Here is a 22,608-nt window from a genome sequence, read left to right as displayed (position 1 = left end):
GCTGCCGCACGTGGGGCTTAGAAGACAAATAGTTCAAGGTTGTTACCCCGAACACTTCAGCACCAAAGAGATCTCATGCCAATATCCTGGTGCCAGGCACCACAGCACACTTACAGCAGTCCTATGGAGCCACGGCTCCTAGATGGTTTTAAAGTTATGGCTGATCGGTGTACATGGTCAGATTAAAGTATTCTGATGAATCACGTTATCTTGTACATCAAGTGGACGGCTGGGCAAACGTGTCGCTTACCTGGAGAACTTGTTTATGACTGTCATAATTCCCATGCATTTATTCATGTTGATAATGCAGAAAACAGTAAAAGGAAAAATCCATGAATTAGGGGTCCAAGCATTTGACAGACACTATATTTATTATAGTGCACATCCTAAGAACTTCATGGTCCATATTTGCTGTTATTCAGAATGATCCATGATGTCCCCAGACTTCTGAGCATATTACATACACTATTTTCATGCATATCCAGAATGCGGTAAAGTTACAAAATTATGGAACCCCCCCACAAATTTAATTATTGTTGTCATTCCAGTTGATCCCCAAGATGATTATTTGGGCCAAGGGTAAGGCTCTGTGCAGGCTTTAAAGTTCTTACACTTACAACGATGGCAATATGTTTATTGATCTCACCTTGTGCACAGGGGCACTATCACACTAGAGTAGTTTTGGACCCCTCAGATCCAATGAAGCCAAACTGTAATGCTACAGCATACAAAGACAGAATACAAACTATTCAAAATCATTTGATTCCAACTGGAAACTTTTCCTGTAACCCTAAACTTGTTTGCATAAAAAAAATATCCACACAAATGTAAGTCACATGGCATTTACTGTACACAGATGGCATTTACTGTATCCTGCTTATACAATAAACACCTAAATGTACAATTTATTTTAGCCAGTTTATCTACTGGCATGTTTATGCTGTTGGGAAGAAACTGAAGAACCCAGTGAAAACCCACATGGCAAAACAAAAGGCAACCCAGGTCAGGATTGAAATTGGACCCAGTAGCTGTGAGGTGGCAATAATGCCCATCCATCCATGCATCTATTCACACATGACAAGATATTGATACTTTTGGTCTTTTTATTCAACTGACTTTTGTTGTTTCAATCGTTCAAGTAAAACAATGTGGAATTACATGGGAACAAAAGGAATGTAACAAATTTGAAGAGACAAAAATAAAATAAGACTATCAGCACATCTACCCAATCCCCAAAACAAGCATCTACCCCAAAATGGGATAATAGCAACTGACTGTCAAGATTTTTGCTGGGAAAAAAACCCCCAAAACAATTAAAACGGTTTATGCAGAAATTTTTTAGTTCATCAGAAGAAGGGTGAATATAAAAAAGGATGATAACAGCAATTTACACTAAAGAGGTGTTTTCTGTTTGGTTTGGACTTAAACACATACTTTCTGTGGCTCTGGATGGAATTTTTTTTATTACACTTTAAACACTAAAATCTTTAAAGCCCAAATTTGTTTTCTAAACAAGGCATACAGGGATCCAGTCCTATTTGGATCAACAGGCACTCTCACTTTGTCACACTAACTTTAGACTGGTTGACAAAAAGGTATACAAGAAAGTTGACCACTAATACTTGAAAAAAAAAGAAGGTTGCATTTCATCTCTATTTTGCCAAAAAGCAAAAGGACAAACAGGCTTTGATTTTTCACAAGCTCAAAGATATACATAGTGTGAGGTACCAGTAATTAATTAACTTGATTGCAAGTGATTCAAAACTAAAACATCTGGGGGAATTATTTAGGATGTGCAAATGGAGAAATGCAGGCTGAATTTAACTTATAGGGAAAAAAATACACAAAACAAGGAGGTCTGAGTAGAGACTAACTCCAGCATAGTGCAGCAATATCACATTTACAGACCTGCTCTCTTCATACCCTGGAAGAAACCACAGAATATTCTTAATTTAACTGACTTGAAACAAACAATAGTCAACAGCTAGACAAGCATTTTGTCATGGCCCAGCTGCTTAAAATGTTTAAACAATCACTCTTTCAAACATAGCATAAATTACTTTATGCAATCACCTTTGCAGCACAAGTAAACTCTGTATAAAGGGTACACATGACCCATCTTACAACAGATACTTCTTTTAGTATTCCAGTCTTTAAATGATTACAGTACATAGTGTGAACTAAACAACTCTTGCCCCTTGCCCACCTGTCCAAATTCCTTCTAATATAGTTAGGTAAAGTCCTTTTGATCTTATAAGAAAGACCATATCAATGCCTTTTTTAATGGGTAACCTTCTCCCCATCTTTCCTGGATCTCCATTTGCTCTGCATTCAAGATGGCTTAATAATTGAGAATGCATCCAAGTTCAGTTCTTATTGCAAAATGCAACAGACTCGATTCAGCATCTCTCAGACAGTGTTAAAGAATTGCAAATTTGATCCCCAATCCTTAAAACCCGTAAAAACCTTCCTCTCATTACTGTTCAGTCTTAGATCAGGTTTTGGAGTGCCGTTGTTGACTAGAGGAAGAACGAGTGTTGCTAGCTGGAGTGCGAGCCTGAGCCGCTGCCAGCGCAGCAACACTTCTCAGCACCCTGTCTGGGGTTCCCTCACTTGATCCAACACTGGGCTCTGGCTTCCCATGATTTTTGGAATACCTCTCTCTCCTGCTTTCACGGCCTCGGTTCTCTCCTGTTTTCTTCTGCCTGCCTTTCCCTTTCTCAGTGTCACTACCTGATGAAGGTGCTCTTGAGTGTGAGTGTGGTGGACCAGTACTCCGTGAGCTCAGGCTGCGAGTGCACTGGCTGCTGTTGCTACTACTCCGGCTCCTGCTGCTACCTGCCCCTCTTTCACTGCTTACACTACTGCAAGCACTGTGTCCTCTTGAAGACCTTGTCTCTCTATTTTCTTCATCTACTTCCTCCTTCTGTTCTGAAGACCTTCTCTTTTCCTCTTTCTTGGCTCTCTTGGCTTCAGTATCCAAGGGAGGCACAAGATTGCCTGGTCGCTGCCGAGTAGAGCGGGAGGCAGAATGACCTGTACCAGCAGTGGACTGCGGGGAATCTGTTAAACGAGTAGGGGTTTGTCGACTACTCTCATTTTTATTTACAACTAAATTTGTCTTAGGGGACTCATGATCTTGTTTGCCCTTAGACTTTAAACTAATTTTTTCAGAAGGGAGTTGCTGTCCCTGCATAGGCTTAGATTTGGAACTGGAACCTGGTGGATCTGGTCCCTTTCCTCTCATAGCTAAAAGTTTAGCAGCAGCATTAAGTGCTGAGCAGCGTTTGCCCAAGACCTCAGGCTCCGACAAGTTTGGAGAAGCCAGTTTTGAAATAGGTTGGGTGCTTACGGATTTTCGAGTTACCCTAATGGGTGTTGCTGCAGCGGACTCTACTTCTTTGGTCGCTTTCTTTTCAGACCTCCTTTGCCCATTATTGGTCTTGTCACTCATGGTCTCCTTTTCCAGACTTTTTTGTGATGAACGAGTAAGACGTCTTTCTTGACCAGTGGAGTCTTCAGAATCTGAAGAAGTGGAGTTTGAACACTGACCCTCAGGTTTCACTGGCTCTTGATCAGACCCTCTGTCTGCACCATCCTTTTCTAAATCTCTCTCCATTCGCTTTCTCTTTGCTGGCATACTGCTCTCTGCAGACTTTTTTGATCGAGATGAGAAAGTACCACTGGAAGAAACAGAAGACGGAGAGGAGGAGCGAACAGATTCCTGACTGCTTTGTCGACAAACGTTTCTTTTCTTGTCTGTGCTTTTGCTCTCTTGTTCCTTTGTCTGACCCTCCTCTTCTAGTGGTGTATCAGCCACATCAATCACAGGAGTGGCTGGCACCACAGTTTCTGAGAGAAAGGATGCAGCAGGTCCCTGATCCTCTGGCAAATTCTCCAACTTTCTCTTTTTCGGGGAAAAATAACATAACTGGCTATTATCTCTCTCCGCTTTCTCAGGCTTTCCAAAGACATCCATTTCCATTTCTTCCTTAGATTCAGTTAAACCATCTTCCTTTGACACACTAGGGCCTTGCTGATTCTCAGTTCTTTGTTCTTCAGCTGGTGCAGATATATGTTTAATTCTCTGTGTAGACGAAGGTGACTGCTGAGAAGAGTCAGTTGCCAATTCAAGTGTCTCAGGAGATGATGTAGGGGCAACAGGTGTTGAGCATAAATGTGTGGGGGTTGTTTGTGTTACTTCAGTCTGGTTCAGATTAAATGTAGTTTCCAATGATACATCAGGTTGCACAGAAGGCTGAGTCCAGTCAGGAACCGATGTTGGATGAAGAAAACCAGATTTCACAATGGGTTCAGAAGGAGTCTCGCATGTCTGGGCAAATGCAGTTGATGTGGCACCAACAGGGGTTAGTGGAGGACTTGCACCCGATATGTTGCTTTCAAACATTGGTTCTGCTAACAATTCAGAAGGTGTAGTTGAGACTTGGGGATGAGCTGTATACTGGTTGGATTTCACAGATATCTCTGAAGCAATGTCTTTGTCCGACACACTTGAGAGCTGTGATGGAATTGTGGTTTCTTGACTGCTTTGAATACCTGAGGATGTAGATGAAGGTATGAACTCTTTGGCAGGTCTTGGAGCAGAGCTATCAAAACTCTCACTTGGAGTGTTAGTAGGCTGTAGTGATGAAGGTTTTGAGTTGGTTAGAATGGCAGTTTCTGTCTGTATAACTTGTGCTAGAGCTGTAAATGAAAAGTCTTGAGTGACATTAAGAGGTGTGGCCTTCAAATCTTTGAGATCAGAAACAAGCTCCAGAGTAGATCTTTGCTTAATCTGAGATTCACAAGATGTTTGAGCTGGGGGTTTATTGAATTGGATGGATTGCATGTCTGTTTTAGGAGATTGGTTAGAGTCTGCAGTTTTAAACAATTCAGTCACACGATCAGCTACAGAATTTATTGTTGGGCTCTCAGGAACAGATGGCACAACTAAAGGTCTGGTTCCAAGACTGGAACTATTTAGGTTTACATTTACAGGAGAATGGCTTTCTTGTGAAACAGAAGACAAACCTGTAGGACAGCTTGCTTCTTTTTCAATTTTACCACTGTCTAATGCATTTGTAGAAGAATCTTTGCGAGGTCGTCCTCTCTTTCGCTTTGGTGACTGAGGTGGACTTTGATCTTCACTTAATGATTTCTGTGGTACAGGGAAATCCTTTTCTAGGGGTTCAGGTGGCTTAGGTGACATTTTAGGAGGCCTACCCCTTTTGCGCTTCCCTGTTAAGGAACAGGTTGTATTAGCCTCAGATGCAGCATTAGGGGTGGTACTGATATCTTTAGATGAAAAAGGCTCTTGTTTCTTTGGTGACAATGGAGTGCGTCGGTCAAGCCCTCTACCTCTACCCAAGAACTGTTCTCCTAATTGAGCAGCCATACGAGATTCTGTTTCTAAGCGCCGCCGCACAGGTAAGTTCCGAAGGACAGGCATGTCTGGTGAATGGTGTGTAGGTGAGTAAGGGTGGTAACCTCTACCTGGATTTGCCAGTGACGAAGGGGAGGCCTGTTCCTGTCCTTGCTGTGTCTCAGGGGGTGATGCTAAAGGTGATTTTGAAAGAGATTTATCATTATGAAATTGACTTGGGGAAAGGGAAACCACATCTTGTGAGGACTCAGCCTGCTCGGTCTCTTCAGAGGAACCTTCATTATGCATCCCTCCACTTCCACATTCGACCCTTCTCCTGCGCTTTGGTTCCTTATCTTCAACCACAGTGACAAGGCGACCAGGAAGCTTTCTAAGGACTTTTGCAGATGGAGAATCTTCTGGAAGACCCTTTAAGACCTCTTCATCAGCAGACTGGCGCTTACGAGGTGAACGAGAATGTGGAGAGGCCACTGAAGGAAATAGTGACTGTTGGCCATCCTGCTCTAAATGATGTTCTGGAGAGCAAATAGATTCTGAGGATACAGATGTCTTCCTTTCTCTTCTGATCTGTTGTGGGGTGTTGGTCTCTGTCTCTGCCTCATGTTCATCCCTTGTATCTCTAAATACTGTAGTTAGTGATGACACATGTTCACTGGAGTTCCGGTCCACTAATGAGGCAGTTTCTGAAGGCACTGAACAGAAGGGCTGGTAATGTTGTGATACTTCTCTGGATCTTTCTGAATCAGAAAGCTGTGGATCATTTGAGACTTTCAAAGGTCCTCCACTGGTGGATGTTGATGTTGCCACTTCTCCGTTTCCTGCTTTACCTCGCATACCACTACGGAGCCTTTCAGGAGTTTCTCTAGGCTGGGAGGACTTCAAACTGGAACTAGGCCCAGTGGTAAGGTTTACACTTGTCTCTACTTTCCTCTCCCTGTCTGGGGATGGATGTGTTGTAGACATATCATCGTCCAATGTGGCTGGTGTACCTCTAAGCCGGCCACTAACCCTTGTAGAAGGGGCACCTTTCTCTCTGTGTCTGCGTGTGCGACGGGCTGGAGGGTTTTCTTCAGGAGTGTGAGGCATGGAGTCATCATCATCATCATCATCAGATGACTGATGTAGTTTTAACCCCTCCTCTTTTGCCTGATCTAATCCTTTTCTTGCAGCTTCAACCTGTTCCTGTTATGACAAAAATCACTGTTAACTACAATTACATTTAGTCATACTGTCGGATGGAATCTGATTATTCCAAGGTTCTGAAATAGTTTTCAATTAATAAGAGATTACCTCTGCCTGTTTCAGTTCTTCTTTGCAAATATCCTCAAGAGATGCCTCCAGAAAATTCATGGCATATCTCTCTATGGGAGTAAGCTGTTAAAAAAAAAAAAAAAAAAAAACAGCAAAGTTGATCAACAAACAAAAAGGAATACAAAACTGAAACTTAATTATAATAATTTTTTTTTTTTACATAAACTGTTACCTGTTCTACCAGAGCAGCAATTTCCTGCTCAGCTTTGGAAAGTTCCTCCTCTTCTTGGTCTCTGCTCTCACCATCATCGAGAGGAATATTTTCATTAAATTCTGCTAACTCAGCCACCTGCTCTGCCTTGGCTTGGGAAGCTGCAACTATGTCCTCTTCGTCCTCAGCACGACACAAAGCCTGAAAAGAGAGTTAAAGACAACTGTTGCAAATACTTGAAAAAACAAAAACAAAAAACAAACACAAACTATTTAATAAATTTGTACTTAAATATGTAAAAGCTACCAATGTTTTGCCTAAAGAAAAAACACACCTGCTCCAAAATATTGGTTTGCTGTTTGTTGATTGATTCCTCATCATCTGACAGAAGTACACTTGACTCAGCTTCCTTCTTCTCGCCCTCATACAAATCAAACAATTCTCGGATGGTTTGCTAAAATAATACGGCACATTTATCATAAATGTCATTTTTAATGGTGTGATAAATTATAAATAACTACACATACAGGTATAACTGTACCTGTTTGAAAAAGGCAGTTGTGAAGTTGCCACCTTCAATTGCCATATCTCCCAACATTCTTTTCTGGTTGGCTTTTTTCAAAATGTTTTCCTCCACGGTCCGTTCACTGATCAGTCTAAATAAAATTTAAAGATAGACATAAAAAGATTCAATGAGAAGATTCTTGATTCATTTTTCACAATAGCTACTGTTTTGACAAGAAAGTACAATCTGCAAAGACTTATGATAAATATACATTACATACGGATTACTCATAACCACCTAGGTTTTAGGTTCCCCTAGTGCCACCAAAACAGCTCTGGGTCCTTGGTGCATGCCTCCTTGTGGAGACAAGACCTCTGAAGGTGTGCTGTGGTATCTGGCATCAGAACACTGGCAGCAGATCTTTTATGTGCTCTGTGCTCTAAGCTGCAAAGTGGGGACTTCATAGACCAGATTAATTGTCCAGCACATCCCATGGATTCTTGATCGGATTAAAAATTTAAAGGCCAGATTGGCCTTGAACTTTTTGCCTGCTAGGCCCATAACACAGCAAAATGTGATCCGATACCTTTCCATCATAAACAGTATTAACTTTTTTTCAGCAATTCGTACTACATTACGTTTTCTATGTGATCGGAGTAGACAGGGCAGCCTTTAGTACCCAAGGACATAAATGAGCCTTGGGTGCCTGTGATGCTGCCACCAGTTTACTGATATATAATTGATAGTGTTATTCAGGTCACTTGGCAGTGGTGTTGGAATTAATCCCAACCAATGCATATTTGAATTATAAACAGTACCTATAGATGTGAACATCCCTGGTTTGTCCAATACGATGACAGCGGTCCTGAGCCTGAGCGTCCATGGTGGGGTTCCAGTCACTATCGTAGAACACAACTGTGTCTGCCCCAGTCAGATTTACTCCTACACCACCACTACGGGTAGACAAGATGAAACAGAAGATTCGACGGTCTGCATTGAAGCGTTCCATCAGGGCCTAAGAGGCAGAGAATGTCAAAGTAAGCCAAGTGAATCTGGGTAACTGCATTGCTACAAAAAAAAAAATCCATAGATTTGATGTACAAGTACCAAGTAGACCACCGTAATAACCCTTGGCCAAATTGGAAATCCAGGTTGCAAATTTAAACATAAAATGGTAAAAATTAACATAAAACTCAAACGATATCAAACTATTTAAAAAAAATAATAAAAAAAATCAATCAGGTGGAGCAGTTATTTATTTCTTTTAGCTATGCCACTCTTCAAATTTTATGTTTATAATTGGACAAAAGCTACATTACAGTCCATAAATAGAGTAGGAGGTCTTCCAAATAGTGCAAATGTAGATCTAAAACTGTCACAGAATCATACAATATGCAACTATTTAAAAGAGAAATAACTAATGGACATTAGAGGGAAAAATATTACAGGCAAAAAAGTTACATATCGTGATTCATGTGTGCGCACGCGCGCGTGCATGCATGAGATATACAGTGCATCTGAAAAGTATTTACAGCGCTTCACTTTTTCCACATTTTGCTATGTTACAGCCTTATTTCAAAATGGATTAAATTTTTTATTTATCTCAAATTCTACAAACAATACCCCATAATGACAACATGAAAGAAGTTTGCTTGAAATCGGCAAATAAAAAACTAACAAACATCGAGCTCAGGTGCATCCTCTTTTCACTGATCATCCTTGAGATGTATAACTTGATTAGAGTTAACCTGTAGTAAATTCAGTTGATTGGACACTACTTAAAAAGAAACACATTCAGCTACATTAGGTCCCACAGTGCAAGTCAGAGAACAAACCAAACCATAAAGTCCAAGGAATTGTCTGTAGACTTCTCAGACAGGATTAGATTGATGCACAGGTCTGGGGAAAGGTTCAGAAAAAATTTTGCAGCACTGAAGGTTCAGTTGAGCACTGTGGCCTCAATCAGCCACAAATGGAAGAAGTTTGGAACCACCAGGACACTTCTTCGAGCTAGCCATCTGACCAAAGTAAGTGACTGGGGGAGAAGGGCCTTAGTCAGAGAGGTGTTTTTCTGTGAAGAGAGATGGTTATTTACCACAGGTGGACTCCAGTCGAGTTGTAGAAACATCTCAAAATTGAGCTCAGATGCAGCCTCTTTGCACTGATCATCCTTGAGTGTCATAGCAAAGACTGAATGCTTATGTACGTGTGATTTTTTTTTCTTAAGTACATGTGTTTTATTGTAATAAAATTGCAAAGATTTCAAACAAACTTCATTTATGTTGTCATTATGGAGTATTGTTTGCAGAATTTTGCGTTTATTAAAAAAAAAAAAAAAATTAATAAATGATGAATCTTTTACATTTTCAGATGCTTTGTGGTTTAGGAACTAGTTTAGCATGTACACCTGCAGGATTAAAGAGAAACAGCAACTTCAGATCCTTGGTAATTCCTATCTCTAGTGGCAATGGGCATTTATATGTACTGTGTCACTTCTTAGAACAGTTTTAGTGACAAGGGAGATCTGCATTTTCTTGGCACTTTGTTCATCACTCACATTGTGGGAATGCAGAAACACAAATATTAGCAAGTGTACAAATATATATATATTGCTCTTATGAACTTTTATTGCTATCATTTTCCTTATTACACATATAAAATAGTGTTTATAGTATTAGGAAAGAGAGTAATAAGAACAAAAATGTTGAAAAAAGTTTAGCTTCATTCTCTTCATTAAGTTAATCAGCGCAACTATCACTCTTCAACTTGCACAATGAAATGCAGATTTGGTCATCTTCTTGAAAGAACAACAGTTCTATAACTTGGTCTCTGTTTAAAAATTGCTTAAGTTTCTTCATAAAAAAAAAGTGCCACCACAACTGCCTTAAACCCACCAAAAATTTGCCCATTATTTCTCTCTCTCCCTGAGCATCTTATCCACATTGTTCTCCCACTGCTATAATCTTCTGCATACCTATGCATGCATAAATATATGTTCTATTATATTGTTTCATTTGGTCTATGTCAAGCAAGCACTTTAATGGAAGTTGATAGTAATTCTCAATGAGTTTGTTTTTATGCTGTGAACTCCTGATCTAGCCACTTGATCTAAACTCTACAACTTTTTTTTTTTAACACTTTAGAATTTTTTCTGTCTCATTTATATGATACTATCTCCTTTTTATAGGACCATCAACATAAAACAACAAAATATATATATATAGCATATAGTTTCAAGCCAGCTATATTGACAAAAATAGATGGCAATGCTCAAAGTGTTGTTTTTATGCTCTCATGTCACAAATCAGTTAAGTGATTTGATAACACTAATGTGGAGTTTGACTCTTCAAAGTTAATAGATCTTAGTTTGTATGTTTACCTCAATTTACTAGCTGTTTAATTCAAGAACCAGAACTCTTCACTTACCTGCCTCTGTTCTACTCGTGTGCTGCCATCCAACCGTAAGTAAATGTGCCCATGGTAGTTGAGAAACTGCTCCAGTACATCCAACATGCGAGTCATTTGCGTAAATATGAGCACTCTATGGCCTTCAGACTTCAGTTTCCGCAGCAGAATATGTAGAGTCTGCAACTTGCCTAATTAACCACAGAATCCCACCGTCATACAATTGAATTAGGTATTTTTGGCTAAACTGTAATATAAATACATTATAATTTATTTATTATAAATGTAGCCTTAAGCTACGTTTATTTCTAGAGTGCTCCATGTGGCATCTTTAAACCACCATGACTTCTAAAGTTCCTAATAATTAGTGGTGCAAATCAATCATGTCATGTACCTTTAAATGTTTCAGAGAAAAGCATGTGATAGGCTTTACCCCTCCCTATTATTGGCTGTTGTACGATAAAGAATCCCTGACTGGTAGGTAGAAATTGGCAAAATACAGAAATAAACAGCTTTACCAAGTAAGCTTGTGAAGTAGTGTAGGCTACAAGAATTCTAGCTCCTAGGATTATCCCAATTCATTGAGGTCAGGTGTAAGGAAGTACTTTGGCTGCCTAGTAAATTACAAATCTGATGGCCAAGAAGCAGTGATCTTGTATGTTACAATGTGCCAAATGTGTACTTTTATACTGCAGCGTTTAGTAAGTGAAATATGGAGCCCTAAGGAATCTACAGTATTGTATAGTCCCAATCAAAAGTTTAAAACCACCTGAAAAATGACAAAAAAAAAAATCATATTTTGCATGGTTGGATTTTAACAAGGTTCCAAGTAGAGCTTCAACATGCAACAAGAAGAAATGGGAGTGAGACAAAACATTTTTTGAGCATGCAATTTAATGAAAATAACGATTAAACTGAAACAGGCTGTTTTCAAGCTGATTTAGGACCACATCTCCAAAAAAAAAAAAAAACTCCCATTTCTTCTGGTTGCATGTTGAAGCTCTACTTGGAACCTTGTTAAGATCCAACCAATTTTTTGCCATTTTTCAAGTGGTCTTTAACTTTTGATCGGGACTGTAGCAATGCTTATTTTTGCTATATCAAAAACAGATCCCTATCAAATGGGAATTATTTAGATAAATACGAAATACTGCTTAGTTGATGCATTTTAAAATATTTGACAACAAAGTTTTGGTGTTTGCCACTGTGCTTGTTTTGTCATGGCCAATATTACTAGACTTCATATTAATTCATATTAACATTGTTCAGGTGATGCATCAGTTAAGTGGGAATGTAGTTACCAAGCATAACATTAAGTAACAGTCATTATTTATCATAGACCTATTCTGGAATCTGATTGTGTAGACCATGGTAGTTATTTACATATTATGCAAACAGACCTCTTACTAGACCATCGCATACAAATAAGGCAATTACAAAATTCTATAAACAGGTCAAACAACTGATACTCACCACAGTCATACTGGATAAGTCGCAAGTCAGGAAAATGTGTCCGCATATTGCAGTGTATGTGGTGCAGCGTATGCATGAGGGGAGAAAGAAGAGCTGACATTCTGGAGATAAAACGTGACTGTTGGTAACTGAAGGAAGGAGGTGGATGGCAGCAGTGCATGGTGATGGGCTTGGCCTCCACTGGAGGGATGGCAAACGTGAACCTGTGAGGTGCAGAGAGGAATTGGTTAAATAACAATTTTCATACAAAAACTGAACTCCTATACCATGGCGATGTAATCATCTCCAAGTATGTACAGTGTTAAGGATGAAACTTTAGTCATACCTGTCTATGACCTCAGACATCAGGTGTAGCCTTTGCTCAGAGCTGTAAATGGCTTCTCGCAGAAATTTGCTCTGGTCCAGATAGTCACTCTTATGTTGTGATTGAGCCTTGAGACATGCACTGTGCCCCGACTGACTCCACCTTGAAAGAATGGGCTGAGCCGGAGTTGGACAAGGGCCTGGAAGGAAGGTAAGAAAATCCAGAACCTCCTGACCAAACACAGGTTTTACATTGCAATGCAATTCATTAATCCGAAAGATCTGAGAGATCCGGTCGTCTGTCTGGACCTTGTGACGATCTGCAAGCCATGACTGTCAAAGAGAACATAAGTCAGGTTAATTGATCCTATTTTGGCATTATAAGGTTATCTTCTCATTAATGTCCAATATAATGGCCCTCTATGTCACACTCTTGTCTTTTATTTAACTCATACCATGTAAAATGGGGTTCGAGGTGGAGGCTGGATTCGAGGACGCTGAAATCCAAATGCACGGCTTTGACGTGAAGACAAAGGTTTCAGAGTAGGACCATCAGTATTGCTCTCTTCAACTGCCAATGAAGCATTTGCCTTAACTACAGGACAAAAACAACAAAGAAGATTATTATATTGTATACATGACACATAACGTAAGAATAAGTACCAAGCGTACCATGCACTACATGATTAAAAGTTCTCCAAAAATAAATAAAAATTTTATATCTATGGAAATATTCTGATACAGGTTTTGCTCACCTAACCCTGTGCTTGCAGATGTTCCCTCCACCACCTTAAGAACAGAACGTGAAGGTTGGCCAGGGCTTGAGGTAGGAGGGGGAGGGGGAGTAGGATGAGCTGGAAGTCTCAGGGAAGGCTGTTGCGGAGTGGGTGGCCTCAGAGAAGAGCTTGGGGTCCCATGTGGGTGCAGCAAAACCGACTGAGTTGCGGCAATACGTGGAGATGGAGGCACAGCCAAAGTGGGGACCTGTCCACCTTCCTTGCCTGCTGCTTGGCGAACGACAATCTTAACAATTCCTGGTCCACTTACCCTGGGTGATGAAACTGAGTAACAGAATGACAAATAATATAAGTCACACACTATAACACTCTTGACATACACATGTACACGTGCCAATTCTTTTGGACTGGGCACCATACTATGGATTACAGTAGCAGAGCTAATTCAGTTGCTGGGTCTGCTGACATGATTAGGTTTTAAATTTCTTTTATCAGCTGAGTAAGAAAATTAAATAAAAACGGAAAAGTGGAAAACTTAAGGACCATTTAGACATATTTAAAATGCCTTTGAATCTGTATTACAAAAGCAAAACATGTCAAAATATTACATCACATATAGTAGTAAACATAATATACTTGATTTTAGAAAGAACCACCAAAAATGCAACATCCATGAAACACTACCCTGTCACTTACCATCTAATAATACACCTCCGTCTCATTTATGTACTCATTATGAAATCCTTACTCAGTCTAAGATTGAAAAATAATTTTATTTCTATCATAGAGGCCTTGTAGCATCAAACTATTGTTTACTTCTCCTATGACCACTTATAAACCCATATCATGCTCTGCTGAGTAACAGGTAGTTTGGTACCCAGGCTACAACACTGCAGCCATCAAGGTCAGAATGGTTGTAATAAACTCAAGGACAGCAAGGACAGCGCCAGTACCTTGAGCGGCAGTGAGGGGCACTGCTAGTCCAGAGCAGGTTGGGATTATGCTGGTTGGGTTGGGATTTGCTGGGATGCTACCTGACTGACTAAGTGTATGGAGAACTGCAACCTGAGCTGGCTGACTAATAAGGTGGTGCTGCCCACCGCTGGAAACCAGATGCATTACATTTCCTAAAGGGCACACAACCACAGGACAAAGTGTTAGGCCATAAACTAAACGAGTACTTGCAGACAGGAGTGCAGGAAAATAAACCTAACCGCAGCTGTTCATGCAGGGCAATAAACCCAAAAGAATTAACTCACCTTGGATGGACCGTGGCTGGGCAACAGGTACTTGAAGTGGAGCACCAGATAGGGTGAGTTTGTTACCCTGCAGTTGAAATGTCACAGGCTTGCTGCCTTGACTGGATGACACTGGACGACCAGCCAAAGAGGCCAATTGGGCAATACTCACCACCTCTCCAGCTTTTAAAAAATATTGAAATGATGTAAAAATCTCTTAAAATGCTTAAGAGCTATCGATATACTTTCTTGTAAAATCATTATTACAGTATAGGGCACTTACATGGTAATCTGGCCTGCATATCAGGGCTGAGAAGCACTCTCTGCGTCATGACATTGCTGGGGGGTTGAGGTGTGACAGACAGGGTTGGGGCAGTGGAAGGTACTGCATGCCGAATACTCATAACTGTGTTTGCAGGCCCAATGGAGGTAACAGTCTGACACACAGGGGCTTGTGGAACAGCAACAGGAGTGACAGGGGACACTGAAAGACAAACTTGAATTAAGTTATTAAAAAATTTTTATATATATTTATTATTGTTCCACCTAGTTAGTGCTTTTTTACATGAACTAAAATACCATGCTGACCTTGAGGTGCGAGCTGAACAGGAGCCTGAGTGACCTCTGTAATTAAAGGTGGTTGTGGAGGTTGGACTGCAAGAGGGACTGGACACGTGGGCCGTGGGTTATTCGACGTTGTTGCTGAACGTCCATCAGACTTGGGAAGAGGCTGAAACATCCTTTATGTAAAACAATTTCAATAATGTTATTGGGCAGTCATGTTTTGACAATGGTCAATGATAAATTGATGTATATTGATTGTATATTGTATGTAGATAAACTACAAATCAATTACCTGTTAACCTTCATGCGAACAGGTTTAGGTCTGGGTGGAGGTTCAGGAGACTCCATGATCTCCTGGATAAGCTGGCGTGTTACTTTCCTTTGAGGAATGTAAACATCTGCTTGGTACCGAGAGACATGGCCTTCCAGGCTGACCAGGTCAAACATGGAGAGATCACAGCGCTGTGAGGAAAGACAAAGCCAATTACTATACAAAGCAAAGTAACAATCTTTTACAGGAGACTGTTACATTCATGCCTGAAAGTCAGCACACTGTGTAAATGTTTATTTATTTATTTTTTTTTTGCATAATAAAACAAATATTAAAACTGACAAAGGACAACACAAAACATGGCTACAAATGTTTAAAGTGATAAAAATTTAAATGTTGAAAATGTTCACCTGAAAAGGGGAGGTGTCTAAAGCCTTCAGAACCAGGGAGGCAGTGGAATAGGTTATAGTTTCAGTGATAAATGGCGACTGGATTGGCCGGGGATCAAACAGGTTAGGATGGTTACACACTTTACGCAGCTGCATCAAGATGTTGATTACAGACATGAAATGTCCACTGGCTAGGGTTTCCTTTGTTCTGGTGGTCATAGATAAAAAAATGAAGAGAGATAAGTCATCTACAAAATAGGATATATTGACCAACAACGCTGTTGCTTATTCTCTGCAATTCCATCAACAAAATGTTTTATAACTCCCAAGTATTTTTTTTCCAAAATTAAAGCATTCACTGCATATTTGCAAATTCACTGTACTTACGATGCCTGTGCCATAAAGTCATCATAGAGAAAACGTTGTCTTTTTGATAAACGACAGCGCACAACATGCTCATATTTCTTGGGCATTTGTTTCTCCACATCTGCTTTGATTCGCCGAAGCAAAAAGGGTCTAAGCACCTAAGGACAAGTATTTACATTAAGTATGTGATTTAACGAGTTTCAAGCCATTGCAGCAAAACCATTTAAGGGTGGGGGCCATTATTCAAGAAGTTAAGGATAATCACCTTGTGCAGACGTTTGACAAGACCCTCGTTATATTCTTGGCTGCCTTCAATCATCCCAGTCAGTGGGTTGGAGAACCACTCCTTAAACTCACGGTGGGACTGGAAGACATGCGGCATGAGAAAGTGCATAAGCGACCACAGCTCCATTAGACTGTTCTGGAGTGGGGTACCAGTAAGCAGTAGGCGCCGATGACTTCATGTGCAACAAAAACAGAAAAAAAGAAAAATCATTCCAGAGCAGTATTAAGGCAAATAAAAAGAAGTGTGATATCTGGTGCAGAAAAGAATAAAAGGAAAACTTTATATTTTGTTTTTTCATGATTTTTGAAAAATGTTCTGTAAGCACCTGTTGAAGTTTAGTAGACTTTGCCAACGCTGGGACTTGAAGTTTTTGATGTTTTGGGCCTCATCAAGAATGAGGTATTTCCAGGATTTGCGTCTGAATGCCTGATGGTCTTGCAAAACAAGCTTATATGAGGTGATGCACACATGAAAAGCATTGGGTTTGGTCCAGCCCTAAGCAAAAAAAGAGGAAAAACATCAATCATTATATAAAAAAAAATACTGTAATGTAATTTTGATGCTAGTGAATAAATATCAAAGCTTACCTGTCTCTTAAGTTTACGCTCTTTTTGACTGCCATAATAAGTGAGAATTTTAAAGCCAGGGCACCAGCGTTTCAGCTCCATTTCCCAATTCAGCATTACACTGGTGGGAACAATGATTAGGTGAGGGCCCCAGTTACCTGAAAGAAATACAAAAAATACCCTTAAATGGTACAGGGCTAAATAATGGTTAAATGGGAGACACCTACACATTGTAAGAATAATTAGATTTTTTAAAGCAATGGCTACATATTCTCATACCTTTTTCACAAGCCAGATGTGCCAACAGGGCAATAGTCTGAATAGTTTTGCCAAGTCCCATCTCATCTGCCAGGATACCATTAAGCTTCTTTTCATACATGGTGACCAGCCAGTCTAGTCCAATGTGCTGGTACTCGCGTAGGTTGCCATGAAGTAAGAATGGAATAGGTGTATTTACCTACAAATTGCATATTTATCAAATGATTAATCCTTACCACAATTAACTAATTATTAATTCTAAATTTACCATAACTGATAACCTATAAATAACAAACTTCTTTCTCTTTATCTGTGGCAAACTGGCCATAATGCCCTCAACACATAAGTAAGACATTTTCATATTTTATTATATATGTTAAATAATAGACATATAGCGGCACTAAGTGTGTGAGTAGTAACATTATCTACAGTAAATAAAAACAATGGTTCTATTAAATAGGGGATATTTAAAATTATATTTTAAAAATCAATATTTGCACTATTTCCTATAGTTGGCACAATTTCTATTTGTCTACATCCCAATAAATCCTACCTCTTCTTTTGATGCCTCACAAAATCCTAGGTGACTCGTATGTATACTGATCTTTTACATTGTGATTTCAAATTAATAACAGGCAAGACTGAATTCTTGTAACTAATTATACCACCTACAGCAGGATTTCTTGACCTCAAGAACAGTTTTGCAATCAATATTTTTATAATTTCAATATAATCCTTATTTTCTATAGATCACCTAATGACCTTCAACCATACATGTGGTTTAGCTTTCTAACCGATCATAGACAAAATCGATTTCGTCTGCACAATCACAACACAGGGCCCCCCACCCCCTCCCTTCCATATATTTTTTTTTCCTCCTCTGGTTATGTCTCTTTCATACATCTACCTTCCATGTTTCACGAAGGACTATTCCTCAACACCGCAAAAAAAAAAGAAGAAAAAAAAAGCAGAAGTTAGTGAGAAGTTATCTCTCCAAATTTAACTAGGTACAGTAAAGCGCTCGCCTATCATCCGGGGAGCGCTGGTTCGAACCCCGGGTGATACTGTATTCCTCTCACAGCAGGAGGCACAGAGAGAGCTGATTGGCCGAGCTCTCTCAGGGGGGAGGTACTCGCGCTCCCACATTAATCAGGGCAATCAGGGGCATCTGTGGAGGAGCGGCTAGCGCCAATCTAAACTGGGAAACCCCCAATTTAACAAATTAAAACTAGCTGATAAAATTTCACTAGTTAAAGCGGAACTGTATTTACTTGGTTTACGACACTCACCAAACAGGACGGTACAAACAGGCATACCATTACATCCCTACAAGCTACTCAATTTGTACGTCATAAAGCAGCACATCTACAACTAAGCCTTACGTGTACCATACATTAGGAGCATGTCAAGGACCCTTACACTTGTTGTGGCCAGTGTATATCCTTTAGGCTGAAGGCTTTCAGCAGTAGCAGCTATATGGCTGATCTCTTTTTTGGGGCGTGGGGATGTGGGACCAGAGGGGCTGTGATCTCCCTCCCTTAGTAAAACCTCCATCCCCTCTCCGCCATCATCCTCTTCATCAGTTTTCTCAGCTTCAGTATCCTCCTCATCACTGTTTTCTGCTGAATCTAAACAATAAATTTAGAAAAATAAGAATTTGAGAAGTTGAATAACAAAAAATTTTTTTGTGAAACCTCAGATTATGAGTAACGCAGTGATTTTTAATATAAATTTTGACTTGGAAAACAAAAAAGTCTTAGTTTTTACGATTACCGAGTATCATGATGCACGCATGTGCTTCTTGTTTTGACGCTGAGCGTCATGCGACAACAACTGAGCCATTGTTTTTTTTTTCTTTCTCTTGTGCTGCGGAATTGTGGGTAATTGTCTCCCCTGCTCAGTCTTAGAGTCTTAGTACTGGTATAATCAACATCTGTGCACGTGTGTATTGTTTACTATAACACTGTGACCATATGTGTGTGTGTAAAACATCTTATATTTTGTGTTTGTATGCGTGTGTACAGCGCGTGTGAACTGTTTATTATAACAGGCGTGTGCACACGTAAAGCAAAAGCAAGTCTCATTAGAGAGGTTAAAGATCCTTTTACTCTTTCCCCCCCTGTATCAGGCTGCATTGTGTCATTGGACACCAGGACCCTTCACACACACACCTCCCCTCAATTTCACATACACACTCTCTCTCTCTTTCTAAAATAGAAACACTGCTCTGATGTGATTCTTTTGCGCTCACGGGAATGTCATTAATGATGTCACGGGAGTGTCATTAATAATGTTATTTTTTCAGATAAAACTTTCTTTCCGTTAATGTGTGTGTGTGTGTGTGTGTGTAAAACTCAAAAAAGAGAGGGGAAAAGGTTTACTGTGTAAGATGAGAAAAGGGAGAGGGGTCTAATTCCTCCTCTCCTCTTACTTTAGCTTCACACACAAACACAGCGCACTTATCTGTCAGGATTTATTTTTACTTTAAAAAAAAAAAAAAAAGTAAACGTGCAGGTTAATTTGTTTTATTTTTACTTTATATTCTGTATTAATTATTTTTATGCATTTATTTTTTTGGGCTGTGAAACGAATAATTTAAGCTTTTATTATTTCTTATGAGACAATTTCGCTTTTACAGGTGTTTAGAAATACGAGCACGCTTCCAGAACGAATTACACTTGTAATCCAAGGTTCCACTGTATTTAAACTCTTATTTCACAATTTATTAAGCTTTTCCTCGCCAACTGTTCTAACATATAAAGAAAAAAAAAATTAACCTGCATTTTACCTTCGAAAAGACTCATGGCTAGAGTAAGATGAGAGAGGAGAGAAGGGGAGGCTACTGCGTAAGACACACACTAACGGAAACACTGCTCTGTTGGCAAATGTCTAACAAGGAACCTCTCTAAAGACATTTGTTTTTGCCTCCTTTTGAGAAGTTGGAAATGTGACACTGCATTGTCATTCAATAGATTTATCTCCTGCACTTCTATAGCCTTTTTAACCCTTTTCTTTACGGGGCTGTTGTTTCAGTACAGTTACCAAAGAACAGTCACTACATTTGGACACAAAATAAAAAAAAGAAATACTTTTACGTGCAAGCCCAAGTGGTCACAATGTTATAGTAAATAGTACATGCGTGCACAGATGTTGACTGCATGAATGATGTATGCACAAGACCGAGCATGGAAATGATTATCCACAATCCCACAGCCTGAGAGAGAGAAGAACCATTGGCTCAGTTGTTATCACGTGAGAAAGTTTCGTTTAGTTAAAATTAATTCAAAAATTTCTCATCTTGCAAAATGCTCGCAGACCAAGTTACTCTTTTACCTGTAAATATACATATAAAATACATATATGTATATTTACAGTGGAACCTTGGATTGCGAGATTACTTTAGATAAAAACAATGTTAATGTAAATGCTACCGACAATCAAGGTTTGCATGCAAAAGCCTAGCATGCCTTTACATTTTTGGGGAAAAATAACATGTTTTTCCATAAAAGAATAACTTATTCCCACAAAAAAAATTCTATTCGTCATCACTTTACCTGAGGAGGCATCATCACTTTCATCTCTATCGGTCTCGTCTTCTTCATCGTCAGTTTTCTCTGATAGTTCTGAAGACTCTGGTGATGCAAAAGGTTCTTCAGTGTCAGAGGCATATGCCCCTTTGTACTTCTCAAGCAGCTCTTCCATAGTCATCTCACCTGAGGATGAAAAATGCAAAACATAAGCAAAGACAAAACGCCAAACTAATCCTACATGGCAGGGAGTTAAAGCGTTATGACTAAATGCTTTTGTTTACATTTTAAGCTGTCAGTAGGATTTTATTGGTAGCTTTAAAGATCTTCCAAAGTCACCCAAACGAATGTGTGTGCCACCTGCCCACTGATACCTAGTGCACCACTATGTTTTCTAATAAAGATTTTGAGAAGGTTTGGTCAAATTACTCATCATAATCAATGGTTTTGGAGGGAGTTGCGGATACCTGATTTGACAGTCCCCTTTTGTTTATGTGTAAAAATGTGTCTTTTCACTTATTTTTTTTTTTCAGGCAAAATTTGCCTTTTTATTTAATTTTTAAGTGTGATGACAATGGACAACGAGACAAATGTGAGATGACGGATTCTCATGCATCACCTAGGCTTTGCAGACAGGCGACACGAAATGAGGCAGCAACATATCCTGTAGTTCTATTTAAAATGCATAAAAAAGAATAATGAAAAGTAATGTATCCCGCATTCCAAATTATTACGCAAATGACACATTTCTCTGATTTTCATATAGTAAATGACATTATAATTGTCAGTATTATATAGATACATCTATATAGATATAGATGTCAGTATAGTTTTTTAAGTCAACAACCATTAGGGTATAATTCAAATTTTACTGAACAAACCTCCTAATGATGACATTTATTTTAAAACTAAAAACGCACTGTTGCAAAATATTATGCACAACAGAGTTAAAACATTTTATAGGATGTAATGAACTGAAAATGGGTTTTTGTTGAATTTCCAGCAGTAGGAGACCATTTTTACAGAAATCAAAAGCTATTTAAATCAAAAACATCCTAACAGAGCATGTTACATCTTAACATAGGACCACTTTTTTGAGATCACCTTCACAATTTTTGCATCTATTGAACTTGTGAGTTTTTGGACAGTTTCTGCTTGAGCTCAAGTGCTTCAACAAATAGCATCACTTTTTGGGTGATGCTATAAAACAAAATTATAAACAAAAGCTAGAAGGAATATATTGCGAATACTCCATGTTTGAAGAAATGGCTAAACATAGCAGTAGGTGAACCGGACTTTAGTGGCAAAGGAAGGCTAAAAGCAAGATTGAAAGAAACAAAAAAACTCAAGCCAAAGAAGTTGACTGGGGAAAAAAATGCAAGGCTAGTTATTGAATAATAAAGATTCAAACTCAAGTTCTCAACAACTCAAAACCTTACAGCTTGTGTTAAATTCCATCATATTTATCACAACAGCTATAAAAAAAAAAGGAAAAAAGAAAAGAAAAACTACAAAGGTATATGTAATCACTGGTTACCCTCTCTTGCCAAGTCATCAAGCTCCTCTGCATGGTCTCCATCACCCTCAATCACCTCCTGAGCTTCAATTGTGTCTTCAACATCCTCAGCTTTTAAAAGTGAGAAGGATTAAATAATTGTTAAAGGAATGCCACCAATTGATTAAAGATAAGAACATGGATAAGATGATGGAGTAATAGTTAGAAAATAAAACATACCATCTTCCTCATTAGCGGAAAACTCTTTGTCTTCATCTTCAACTATACACGAGGATTTATTTGATGCTTCATCCTCAGATGCAGCGCCCTGCATGATAATCATAGTTTACAGCATGCACATGTCTAACACAGACACACCT

General features: G+C 39.2%; 1 protein-coding gene across 1 annotated transcript in view; it reads right to left on the bottom strand.

Annotated features, from left to right (window-relative positions):
* Window positions 1-1,083: 1,083 nt before the first annotated feature.
* The window catches only part of srcap (Snf2-related CREBBP activator protein), a 29,202-nt gene continuing 7,677 nt past the window's right edge, over window positions 1,084-22,608 (bottom strand). The window contains exons 10-35 of the mRNA XM_053512075.1: window positions 22,469-22,556; window positions 22,271-22,360; window positions 20,761-20,919; window positions 18,626-18,834; window positions 17,228-17,405; window positions 16,970-17,106; window positions 16,708-16,877; window positions 16,362-16,554; window positions 16,118-16,254; window positions 15,752-15,938; window positions 15,363-15,532; window positions 15,095-15,246; window positions 14,790-14,990; window positions 14,528-14,689; window positions 14,222-14,395; window positions 13,287-13,592; window positions 12,987-13,126; window positions 12,554-12,864; window positions 12,229-12,431; window positions 10,777-10,946; window positions 8,169-8,365; window positions 7,387-7,501; window positions 7,180-7,299; window positions 6,867-7,046; window positions 6,674-6,757; window positions 1,084-6,565 (exon numbers count right to left, since the gene is read on the bottom strand). Coding sequence (XP_053368050.1) covers window positions 2,495-6,565; window positions 6,674-6,757; window positions 6,867-7,046; window positions 7,180-7,299; window positions 7,387-7,501; window positions 8,169-8,365; window positions 10,777-10,946; window positions 12,229-12,431; window positions 12,554-12,864; window positions 12,987-13,126; window positions 13,287-13,592; window positions 14,222-14,395; window positions 14,528-14,689; window positions 14,790-14,990; window positions 15,095-15,246; window positions 15,363-15,532; window positions 15,752-15,938; window positions 16,118-16,254; window positions 16,362-16,554; window positions 16,708-16,877; window positions 16,970-17,106; window positions 17,228-17,405; window positions 18,626-18,834; window positions 20,761-20,919; window positions 22,271-22,360; window positions 22,469-22,556 — 8,304 coding nt within the window. The 3' untranslated portion in view covers window positions 1,084-2,494. The remainder of the gene's footprint in view (window positions 6,566-6,673; window positions 6,758-6,866; window positions 7,047-7,179; window positions 7,300-7,386; window positions 7,502-8,168; window positions 8,366-10,776; window positions 10,947-12,228; window positions 12,432-12,553; window positions 12,865-12,986; window positions 13,127-13,286; window positions 13,593-14,221; window positions 14,396-14,527; window positions 14,690-14,789; window positions 14,991-15,094; window positions 15,247-15,362; window positions 15,533-15,751; window positions 15,939-16,117; window positions 16,255-16,361; window positions 16,555-16,707; window positions 16,878-16,969; window positions 17,107-17,227; window positions 17,406-18,625; window positions 18,835-20,760; window positions 20,920-22,270; window positions 22,361-22,468; window positions 22,557-22,608) is intronic.

The sequence above is a fragment of the Clarias gariepinus genome, chromosome 14, assembly GCF_024256425.1.
Source record: "Clarias gariepinus isolate MV-2021 ecotype Netherlands chromosome 14, CGAR_prim_01v2, whole genome shotgun sequence".
NCBI classification, from domain to species: Eukaryota; Metazoa; Chordata; class Actinopteri; order Siluriformes; family Clariidae; genus Clarias; species Clarias gariepinus.
Note: the sequence above shows the minus strand (reverse complement) of the source record. Positions and strands in the feature narration are given on the sequence as shown.